Source organism: Hemitrygon akajei, chromosome 6 (genome assembly GCF_048418815.1).
Source record: "Hemitrygon akajei chromosome 6, sHemAka1.3, whole genome shotgun sequence".
Classification (NCBI taxonomy): domain Eukaryota; kingdom Metazoa; phylum Chordata; class Chondrichthyes; order Myliobatiformes; family Dasyatidae; genus Hemitrygon; species Hemitrygon akajei.
The window spans coordinates 178857399-178869943 of NC_133129.1; the positions used below are offsets into that span (position 1 = coordinate 178857399).

General features: G+C 42.5%; 1 protein-coding gene across 1 annotated transcript in view; it reads left to right on the plus strand.

Annotated features, from left to right (window-relative positions):
* Positions 1 to 12545, plus strand: part of LOC140729723 (uncharacterized) — a 135950-nt gene that overhangs the window by 68345 nt on the left and 55060 nt on the right. The window contains exon 2 of the mRNA XM_073049837.1: positions 8448 to 8702. Coding sequence (XP_072905938.1) covers positions 8476 to 8702 — 227 coding nt within the window. The 5' untranslated portion in view covers positions 8448 to 8475. The remainder of the gene's footprint in view (positions 1 to 8447; positions 8703 to 12545) is intronic.

A 12545-nucleotide genomic window follows, 5' to 3' on the forward strand; every position in this document is an offset into this window, starting at 1 on the left:
TCTATCTATCTATCTGATGAATGAAGTTGACCCTTAATCCACATCAGAAGTCAGCATGAGATCTGTATGCCACCGTTCACTATGCACCAGCGTTAAACTGGCACCGCTTTTGGAAGAAAAGTAATGAAAAGAGCATCCTTTGAACATTAATATCGAAGGGCCTAATTAGCAAGTCCGCTGAAAGGCAGCCAGGTGCCTTAAGGGTGAGATGGAGTGTGCATTCATTAACCTGTAAACACCAGGAGGGTTGTTGTCAGTTTCGCTGAAAACGGAAATGACATAATGTGAGCTTCTAATGCATCATTAGAAATACGTGCCTTGATAGGCAAAGCATTTTGACTCCTCCCAAGGTGCCGACTTCCCATAAGAATACAAGAGAGCCCTGAGTTACTGTTTACAGTACTGTGTGCTGTGCACTTCTCATGCAGTTTAAATTATATTTTATTAATTTACTGTACTGGGGCGGCTCGGTAGTGTAGTGGTTAGCACGACGCTTCACAGTACAGGCGACCCGGGTTCAATTCCAGCCGCTGCCTGTAAGGAGTTCGTATTTTCTCTCCGAGACAGTGCGGGTTTCCTCTCACAGTCCAAAGATGGACAGTAATTGGTCATTGTAAATTGTCCCATGATTAGCCTAGGATTAAATTGGGGGACTGCTAGGCAGCATCCGTGCTGTATCTCAATAAATAAACAATAAAAATAAATAAATTAAAGTCTTTGGCACATACATATAGCTAGGATGGCTAAGGCTTATGCACAGTACACTAGTTATATTATGTATTAAACCGTACTGCTGCGGCAAAAAAATTCTGACATGTGAGTGATGATAAATCTGATTCTGATATGGGTCTCTATTGTGGTCTGAGAATGGGAAGGGGACAGGGAGCAGGGGAATCATGGCTGGGAAAAGGGGAAGGGAGAGGGGAGGAAGTGAAAGCACCAGAGAAACATTCTGTAATTATCAATAAACCAATTGTTTGGAATCAAATGATCTTGCCTGGCGTCTCAGTGCTGGGTGTGTCGGCACCGATACCACCCCCCCCCCCCCCCCCGTCCTGGCATTTCTTCTCTGCAACCTGTCCCACACCCCTCCCGCAGTGCTCTACCCTCGCCATTCCCAACATCCTTTACTCCCACCTGATTTACAAACTCACTCTCATTCACAAATACAGTACTGTGCAAATATGTAGCCCTGGTGCCTAAGACTTTTGCACAGTAGTGTTTGTGGTAATATTTTGTTTTATGTGCAGAGTGTGATACATGTTCTGTGGGTGCATCATGGCCCGAAGGAACATTGTTTCATTTGGTCATATATATGTACAGTTAGATGACAATAAACTTGAACATGAAGTTAGGGTTCACATTCCGTGACAGTAAACACGCGTTAAGCTACGTAAAAGCATAGGGGTGGGTGGGTGATAGGAGTTGGACCTGGGTGCCCTGTTACCCAACTTTTAAGGGGAAATCAGTCATGGAGACACTCGCCATTCTGGGATCAATCCACTGTAGTTGGATATTAATTAAATTTATTAAGCAAATAACACTGCGGCCTGGGGAACCAGGGGTCCATCTGTTAGCTTTGTGAATTGATCTCTGTGGAAATGGATTTTGAATGGTGGTTAAAGTTCAGATGCAAAGCTCAGCAGATGGGCCCTGAGTCTCCAGTGAGGAGATTTGGAGGCTGTCCAACGTCTATTTTCCCTCCAGCTTTTTTTTTTGTGCGACTGCGAGACGACATCTAGATTCCTGTTTTGTTTATCTGAATGAGGTTTTTAAGTCTGATTGATGTTGTCAGAGCGATATGTCCCGACTGATCCCAGTTTTGCCCGTTTGTTGTACAAGACATCAGGAGATAATTCACAGAATTTTATCCCATTAATTTAATATTTTCTGTATATACATGTTGCTGCAACATAATCCTTTCACTTGAATCTAACAATGAAGGACTTAGCCTGACTTCTTATTTATTTCAATTGCTAATTGAATCATAGAAATCATAAACCCCAAAACAGTCCCGCCATAAGACCATAAGACACAGGAGCAGAATTAGGCCATTCAGCCCATCGAGGGTCAGCAACTTTAACTTCCTCAGTGTTACCATTTCAGAGGACCTGCCCTGGGCCCAGCACGTAAGTGCAATTATGAAGAAAGTACGGCAATGCCTCTATTTCCTTAGAGTTTGCGAAGATTTGGCATGACATCCAAAGCTTGGACAAACTTCTACAGAAGTGTGGTAGAGAGTATATTGATAGGCTGCATCACAGCCTGGTATGGAAATACCAGGAGAATCACAGTAGTGCCGTGCTTGGTACCAGCAACCCAGAGTTTCCTCCAGGTGATCCGGTTTTCTCCCACAGTCCAAAGCCGTACCAACTGATAGGTTAATTGGTAATTGTAAACTGTCCTGTGACTAGGCTCGCATTAAATTGGGGGATTGCTGGGTGGCATCGCGCAAGGAGCTGGAAGGGCCTATTCTGCGCTGTATCTCAATAAATAACTAAAAATAAATACCAACGTCCTTGATCTGAAAATCCTACAAATAGAAATGGATATGGCTGAGATTATCATGCATTGGCGACCCCACCACCCAGGTCATGCTCTCTTCCTGCTGCCATCAGGAAGAAGGTACAGGAGCCTCAGAACCCAAGCCACCAGGTTCAGGAACAGTTATTATCCCTCAACCGTCAGACTATTGAACCAGAAGGGATAACTTCACTACCCCATCACTGAACTGTTCACACAACCTGTGGACTCACTTTCAAGGACTCTTCATCTCACGTCTCAATATTCATTGCTTATTTATTTATAATAATAATTATTATAATAATCAGATATAATGATAATATATTGTGTATATATACAACATAAATAATAAATATTATTACTATTATTTTACTGCATAGTTTGCTGTCTTTTGCACACTGATTGTATGCCCAGTCTTTCATTAATTTAACTGATGTGCTTTTTCATTGATTCCATTATGGTTATTGGATTTATTGAGTATGCCTGCAAGAAAATGAATCGCAGAGTTGTATATGGGGGCATATATGTACTTTGATAATAAAATTACTTTGGACTTTGAGTCTGCTATGCCATTCCATCATGGCTGATTTAGTATTGAACTCATCCTCATTTTCCTGCTGGTTAACTGTCGGCTAACTATTACTTGGATTGCACTACCTGTATGTATAATCTATATTTTCATTTATATTTATCATTATTATTGTTATGAGCAGAGAGACAACATCTGCCAGAAGTAAATTCCTTGTATGTGCATAGGTACTTGGCGATTAAAGTCTGATTCTGATTCTGATTCTCCCTGTAACCTTTCATGCCATTTCTAATCAAAAACCTATCAACTTGCGGGAGAATCTCACTGAAATCTATTAAATATTGAAAGACCTATATAGAGTGGGCTTGGGGAGGATGTTTCCAATAGTGGGACCATCGAAAGGACCAAAGGGCACAGACTCAGAATAGAAGGATATCCCTTTACAACTGACATGAAGAAGAATTTCTTTAACCATAGGGTGGTGAATCTGTGTTATTCATTGTCACAGATGGCTGATAGGTTCTTGATTAGTCAGACCATCAAAGGTTATGGAGAGAAGGCAGGAGAATGGGGTTGAGAGGGATAATAAATCAGAAATGATAGAATGGTGGAGCAGACTTGATGGGCCCAATGGCAGAATTCTGATTCTATGTGTCATGGTGTTACGTTGAGCATGGAGACAGGAATACGATGAGGGGAAAGGGAGATGGCAAGGCTTAGGCATGGCACTTTGGTTATGGATCCTGGCAGATGAAACATGTCAGAATGTAAAAAATTGGGGATATGTCTGAGGGCAGCTAAGATGGAGGCTTGCAGAATCAGAGGAGATAACAGAGATTGAGAAGTGAAAGGTCTTGGAGGGATTTGAAAGTAAGGATTTCAGATCCTGAGTCAATGTTGATCAACGAGCTTGGTGCTGACTGATTGGTGTGAGCATGGGCATTATCATCTGACTCTCAGATGAGTTCATGATTACAGAGGTAGCAGGCCATTAATCTGGCCAGGCGAAAGTCAGAATAGTGACCTTTAAGATCCATAAAGACGGAATACAAAGACTGAAGTTTAGGAGAATGAGGAGGGATCTCATAGAAACCTATCAAATATTGAAAGGCCTAGATAGAGTGGATGTGGAGAGGATGTTTCCTATAGTGGGGCAGTCTAGGGTCAGAGGACACAGCCTCGGAATAGAGAGGTGTCCATTTGGAATAGGGATGAGGAGGAATTTCTTTAGTTAGTGGGTAATGAATTTGGGCAATTGCCACAGATAGCTGTGGAGCCCAAGTTATTGGGTGTGGTGAAAGCAGAGGTTGTTAGTTAGTGTGTCAAAGGTTATGGGGAGAAGCCAGGAGAATGGGGTTGAGAGGGAAATAAATCAGCTACAATGGAATGGCAAAGCAGGATCGATGGACCGAATGGCCAGGCTCTATCCTATGTCTTATGGCCCTATGGTCTAATATTTCATCCCGGATTCATTCCAGTTCTGTTCCCATCACTTTCCTCTTTGAAGTAACATTTGTTATTCGGGCTGAATGTGAAGTAATTACTGATTAACATTTTTGGATCTGTCCCAATATTTACTTTTGCTAAAAGCAAGTCTAGTAATGAGTCACTGTTCTGCCTCCCGACTTGTGGCACTACTAATCAATTGTGTATGAACAGTGTCAGCATACAGAATTCCTCCTGCTGTTCAAGGCATCATTCACACTCAGTCGAATGTTACAGTGTCCAACACAATGTGCTAGAAATGCGTTTTTATGTGGCAACTTAATTACAAGCAGCTATTTCCATTTCTGCAGAGTCAGTACATTCTCAAGCCACAACAAGTGCACTGAAATCATAAAACTCAGCTAAAAGAAATGCAGATTTACGTGCTCAGGAAAAAGTCTTCCATTCAAGACCTAATAAGATCATACAGGTGTAGAAAATGATAAGAGGAATAAATCGAATGGACAGACAGAGACTTTCTCCCAGTGGAAATGGCTAATACCAGAGGGTATAATTTTAAGGTGATTGGGGAAAAGTATAGGGGAGATGTTAAACTTAGTTTTTTTTTACACAGAGTGCCGGGTGCATGGAACACTCGACATGGTGGTCGAGGCAGATACATTAGGAACATTTAAGAAATTCTTTGATAGACACATGACTGATAGAAAAATAGAGGGCTATGGAGGAAGGAAGGGTTTGATTGATTCTAGTGGACATTTTACTGGGCATTTTAGGGGCATTGAAGAAACTCTTAGAAAGGCACGTGGATGATTTAAAAAATGGAGTCAATGTAGGAGGGAGCCTGCCAGAGGACCACAACCTAGTCTTAGTTTGGAGGCTTGTGTGCTTCAATGACCCAGAGAGCTCTGCTGGCTAGAGTCAGGGCTTCATGCTTTGGCTCTTGGTCAGATCACCTATGCCACACAGGTCAAAGGGTAGAGGCCAGAGTAAGAGTTCAGGGGTTCAGCTCAGGCTTAATGATCTTGACTGGTAAAACAAAACTGTTACGGAAACAGCAGTGAAGAATCCTCTGCACCTGAGTGCGATGGTATTCCTGAGACTCCACCAGGATTTGCGTGACTGACAGTAGTGAGAACCGAGAGGAAGCTACTGACATAATGAAGGAAGCCGTAAGCACTGCCAGAAATGGAGGACCTTCATTGCGGCCTTAAACACCAGTGGTATAATGGGCAAAAGAGAGAGAGAGCTGTGGAAGGGAAGAGTTATATTGATATTAGAATAGTTAAAAGGTTGGCATGACATTGTGAGCTGAAGGGCCTGCATTGTTGTATGATGAATTATGTGCTAGGCTGTGAATGTGTTATTATTAGTTTATTACTGCCCCACATCCAGTGAAAAGCTGATCATACAGATCAGGTTACACAGTGCATTGAGGTAAAACAATAACAAAGCAGAATAAATTGTAAAAGCTATTGAAAAACTGCTGTGCAGGTGAACAATAAGGTGCAAGAACGTATTTTTCTTCGGTATCATTGCTCTGATGCTGGTTTTGACAATTGACCGTGTTTGCTGGAGATGCAACACAAACAAAATAGTGGGAATGGAGGGAAATAAACAGTCCACATTTTGGGCCGAGACCTGATGAAGGTTGTATGACAAACTCTGCAAGAACATTGTCAGTCAGGACACTGGGAGAATCTCAATGGAGTGCCTGAGGCATAGTTAATGGAGCGACCCTTTGTTGGCCTCAGCGACCTAGGTTCAATTCACCTTCTGGTTCCCCTTCTCATTCCCTTTCTACTGTGATCCATTCTCCTCCTTATCCTTCAGCCCTTTACCTTTTCCGCCTATCAGCTCCCAGCTTCTTGCTTCATGTTTTTTCCCACACCTGACTTCACCTCTCTCCTTCCAGCTTGTACTCCTCCCCTCCCACCACCTTCTTATTCTGGCTGCTTCCCCCTTCCTTTCGAATCCTGCTGAAGGATGTTGGCATGAAACGTCAACTCTTTACTCCTCCCCATAGATGTCGCCTGACTTGGAGTTCCTCCATCTACTCTGTGTTTGTTACTCTGGATTTCCAGCATCTGCAGAATCTCTTGTGTTTATCATTTACTGGAGTGCTTTTCTGGAGAAGAACTTGATTCTCAACCTTCTATTGAAGGAGTGGGGATGACATCATCTGAACCACGGTTAGGCTCTGGGTTATGCTGTAGGTAAGGAATTTAAGTCTTTGTAGTTCAAAGTTCAAAGTAAATTTACATATACTGTTTGTCACCATATACAACCCTGAGATTTATTTTCTCGTGAGCATACTCGATAAATCTATAGAATAATAACCATGAAAGAATCAATGTGAGACAGATCAACTTGGGTGTTCAACCAGTGAGCTAAAGACAACAAACTGTGCAAATACAAAAAAGAAAGAAATAATAATAAATAAACAATCAAAAAATTCTGAGATCATGAGATGAAGAGTCCTTGAAAGTGAGTTCGTTGGTTTTGGGAACTTTTCAATAATGAGGCAAGTGAAGTTGAGTGGAGTCATCCCCTTTGGTTCAAGAGCCTGATGGTTGAAGGGTAGAACTATTCTTGAACCTGGTGGTGTGAGTCCTGAGGCTCTTGTAACCTCTTCCTGATGCAGCAGTGAGAAGAGAGTGTCACCCGGGTGGTGCGGTACCTGATATTGGATGCTGCCTTCCTGCAATAATGATTTGGGTGACGTGCTCAGTGTGGGGAGGGTCGTATCCGTATCCACGACTTTTTGTAAGATTTTCCTTTCAACAGCATTTGTATTTCCATACCAGGCTGTGATGCAGCCAGTCAATATACTCTCCACCACACATCTATAGAAGTTTGTCAAAGTTTTTAATGGACCCTTTAGCTGACTACTGAGTAATAGCAAAACGAACAGAGACATTCATAAAGTTGCTATCTTCTTTCTAATGAAGAAATTACATTTATCTTGAGCTGAACACCATATTTTTTTCGGTTCTCCACCTGCTTTTTTGAAGCATATTCATAATTATGCAATTGCTAAAAGTGCTTAACAAGGTTTCACAGAACAAAAACAATAAGTGAGCAGGTTATCTGTTTTATCAACTTGTTAGGTGAAGAGTAAGTATTGGTCAGAACTTATTTCTTTATTTTTCTTATATAACGACTGCAAGCAAATTAATCTCAAGATAAGATGTGGTATGATGTAAGTATTATGATACTAAATTTACTTTGAAATTAGAACTTTTTTTGTCCTTCCAGAATAGAGTTGGGGATAGTGTTAACTAACTAGTGTTGGCAAGTAGCGCTTGGTTTAACATCTCATTTGAAGTGTAGGTTTTCATTAGCTATCAGAGTAGTGCTTAGTATAATGCTCTACAGTGCCAGCGATCCTGATCAGGGTTCAATTCCGGCCGCTGTCTGTAAGCAGTTTGCATGTTCTCCCCGTGACTGTGTGTGTGTTCTCCGGGTGCTCTGGTTTCCTCCCACATTCTAACTAGAAATACGTGACAGCGTTAGTTAGTTGTGGGCATGTTACCTTGTCATCGGAAGTATGGCAGCACTTTCGGGCCGTGGGTAGTACAGGGGGTAGCAGTCAGTGTAGCACTTTACAATGCCAGTGATCGGGGTTCAATTCCTGCCGCTGTCTGTAAGGAGTTTTCACTTTTCCCCTGTGACCACCGGGGTTTCCTCTCGGTGCTCCGGTTCCCACCCACGTTCCAGGCATGTACAGATTCGGATCAATAAACTGTGCACATTCTGTGTTGTCATCAGAAACACGGTAACACTTCCTCAGACAGTGCTGGTCACTGACACAAAACAATGCATTTCACCATACATTTCGATACACATGTGATCAATAAAGCTAATACTTAAATCTTTAAGATTTAAGAGTCAAGGGAAGTAAGTGGCTGAAGATCATTTTGCTCAACTAATGGTTGCCTTCCTTCCTCAGAGATCCCCGCTGCCTTCGGAGACGAACCATGAGATTGTTGGGCTACCTCAGCAGACTCCATCCCTTTGGCACCACTGTAAGATCGACCGCCGTGCCCCAGGCCACTGACTCTGAGAATGTCTACCGGCTGCAGGGGACCTACCCTTACTTCCTGCCCATCCAAACCCGCTGGCAGGACAACGATCAATACGGCCATGTTAACAACATAGTGTATCACGAGTACTTCGACACGCTAATCAACTATTATCTTATCAGGTATGGAATCGCACACTGTTTCGTCTGTTCACACTTCCATCCATCTAATGATGCTGAAGTAAAGGATTTAACGTGGCAATAAAAGGTTTATTGTTATCAGTGACATAGAAGGGTTAATTCTTTTGAACAGTTTATCTCTTATCAGTTGTAATTAAATGTGCTTATAATAAATTATTTAGTGTAATTAATGTAAAAATCTTCTTGCCTGTACTGTTATTAGAAACAGATGCTGAAGGATCAACAATATTACAACATGGTGATATAGCCTTGCCAGCTGCCTAACTGTAATTACTTTAATCTCAGCTTGTTATCTAATTATCACCTTTGTAAAGGGAATACTACCCTCTACTGCATGCTGATTGTTTCAAATGATGATGAAGAGTTTAAAACAGCTGTCAGAAATCTGGGGCCTGCCTGGGTATCTTGATCACAAGGAGGCTGTGTTGAGGCCTAGTTCAGGCCTGACTTGCCTCCCACCAGAGGCCTTAGCTTTGAGCTGGCGAGTCTAGTCTTGTGAAGAGGTGAATGTTTTCACATTCCTGTATGGATGAATGTGCAGACCTCAAAGTGAGGGCAGACTTTGGCTTTTTGTCATGGAAACTGTCCCTGGCATGAATCAAGTTTACCATCAGGCTCATGTTGCTAACACCCCCTGTAACTGTGCGCTGGGACCAGATTGAAGGAAGACATTCCAAACAGAGTAAGTATTAAGGCTCGGTTACCTTCATAAATCAGCTCAGAAATGAAATGCTTCCTTTTCTATTTAATGAGGAAACATTAGAAAAAAGAACAAATTTATCAATTGAAGGTCAGCAATAGAAACGGATTCGAGTTGGAAAATTCTAAGATAAAAATAACACAGATATTTATGTTTTTTCTCTTTATTTATACTTTAATTCACACAGAGTGAAACAAGCATTTGATTGCAAATAAACAGAGATTCTGCAAATGCTGGAAATCCTTTCTCACATGGTGGTTCAGGAATGCAACTTGTTCAGTCTGGATCACTTAGGCTGAAGGCCGCTTTCAGTACTGCACAGCTCTATGTCTTTATTTTGTGTGGCCTGCAACCATTGCATTTATGTCAGCACTGAACTGATTCCCTGCAGACATTGGGCTCCTAGACCAGCTTTGCTCGCTTCAACAGGGAACTGATTCCTGGCTTTTGTCTGCAGACATTGGGCTCCTAGACCAGCTTCACTCGCCTCAGCAGTGAACTGGTTCCCTGGCTTTAGCCTGACATTGGGCTCCCAGACCAGATTCACTCACCTCGTGCCGAACTGGCTCTGTGGCTGTGGACTCCCTTCCAGGGACTTCATCCAGCATGTTGTGTATTGCTAAGAACTTACCACTCTATGTCCTAAATACACCCAATGACTTAGACTCCACGGCCCTTTGTGGCAATGACCTCTACAAGGTCACTCCCATGTGTAGAGGATTCTAAAGGTTTATCAGATATAGAAAGAGTAAAAGAGAGGCAAGGGTGGGCATCAGACAGTAGGATAACGGCATCACAGAGGTAGTAATGAGGGGACGTTTGCAAGAGTGATGCCCTTGCTGCAGTCAGCATCACTATGTTTTAGTGGGAATTAGTATTTGAAAGGAAATGTCAGCGAAATAAAAACACCTTCACTACTTTAAACTGGAACGCGCACTTTTGCAGCTCAGGGCTGTGACTCTGTTGCGGAGGATTAATGCAGTTTGTTTAGTGACCTCCTCTCAACCACTAACTCAAGAGTCCAGGGTGTAACCAACGACGGGTCCGACCTTTTGATGAGTTTATTTAGTCTTTTTGCATCGCCAGCACCGATGCTGCTCCCCCAACATAAAGTTGCAAAGAAGACTACACTCGCTACAACAGACTGATAAAAGATCTCCAGCATCCTGCTGCACACGTTGAAGGATCTCAACTTCCTTCGAAAACTGAGGAGAAGGCAGAGAGTGAGGTTTTGAGGGTTAATAAGTCTGCCACGATGGAGAGGAGTACAGAGCCGATAGGCCAAATGGCCTAATTCTGCTCCTGCTGTGTTTCTTACGTTCCTATGGGATATTGTGTTCAATTCCGGTCGGTTCATTATGGAAGGAGGTGGAAGCTTTAGAGAAAGTGTAGAGGAGATTTACCAGGATACTGCCCGGATTAGAGAGCATGTCTTTTGAGGATAGGTTAAAGCTAGGGCTTTGCACTTTCTGCGAAGGAGGATGAACGGTGACTTGATAGATCTGTAAAGATGAAAAGAGGCATTGACTGAGTGGACAGCCAGAGACTTTCCCTGGGTGCAAACAGCTAATATGAGGGGCATAATTTTAATAGGAGGAAAGTACGGGGGTGGTGGTGTTCACATGTCTGAATGGAAAATTAACTCATAAACACTACCTCACTATTTTGCTCTTTTTTCATTATTTATTTTATTTTTTCAATATACTGTATATTCTTACTGTAATTTATAGTATTTGCTGTATTGCACTATACTGCTTCAGCCTTCTTCTCCAAAGATCATCACCTTGTCCTGGTGGAGAAGCTTGAGAGTTCCTAAGATCCTGAGAATGATCCCATCTGGAGTTTAGGTCCTTGTAGGGTCACCCATGGTGGTAAAGTCAGGGAGGAGCTTCCAGACAAAGTGCAATCCAATTGAGTCCTCATTGGTGGTGGCACATCACAAGGTCAGTGAAGGTGGAGGAAGGCTGCAGCAGTGAAAGGTTCCCAGTTGCCTTGGATGTCACACCACTGGTCCTTATCCCCAATCTGACAAGGACGGGTGGCGGCTGCCTCTACATCAGCCTCCCTATGCTAAGCAAAGTCACGCACAGACGTTCTCCATTAAGGACTTGACCCGTAAGGAGAACATCATACTCAACTCGAGTAATCGCACTATTATGCTCCACAAAACAACAATTTTCTGACAAATGTCAGCGATAACAAACCTGATTCTGATTCTGATTCTTATCGTATTTGAATCAGAATCAGAATCAGGTTTATTATCACCGGCATGTAACGTGAAATTTGTTAACTTGGCAGCAGCAGTTCAATGCAATACATAATCTAGCAGAGAGAAAAAAATAATAATAAATAAAATAAAACATAATAATAAACAAGTAAATCACTTACGTATATTGAACAGATTATTTAAAAATGTGCAAACACAGAAAAACTGTATATTAAAAAAGTGAGGTAGTGTCCAAAGCTTCAAAGTCCATTCGGGAATCGGATGACAGAGGGGAAGAAGCTGTTCCTGAATCGCTGAGTGTGTGCCTTCAGGCTTCTGTATCTCCTACCTGATGGTAACAGTGAGAAAAGGGCATGCCCTGGGTGCTGGAGGTCCTTAATAATGGATGCTGCCTTCCTGAAACACCACTCCCTAAAGATGTCCTGGATACTTTGTAGGCTAGTGCCCAAGATGGAGCTGACTAGATTTATAACCTTCTGCAGCTTCTTTCGGTCCTGTGCTCTAGCCCCTCTGTACCAGACAGTGATGCAGCCTGTCAGAATGCTCTCCACGGCACAACTATAGAAGTCTTTGAGTGTATTTGTTGACGTGCCAAATCCCTTCAAACAGCCTTGTGGGTGACCCTACAAGGATGTGTAAATGACAGTTGCTCAAACTGGTCTGGGTATCTCAATGCATTGGAACATTGACATTCAGGTATGGTGGGTCTTTAGGAAAGCTATTGGAATGTTCACCCTTTAATGCGAGGAATATGCAGGATGAAAGGAAGGAAGTTTTGATTCAGCTTCACAGAGTCTTGGTGAGAAGGCAACTTGAGCGACGGAGGATGAGGGGTGACTTGATAGAGGTGTATAAGATAATGAGAGGCATTGATTGTGTGGATAGTCAGAGGCTTTTC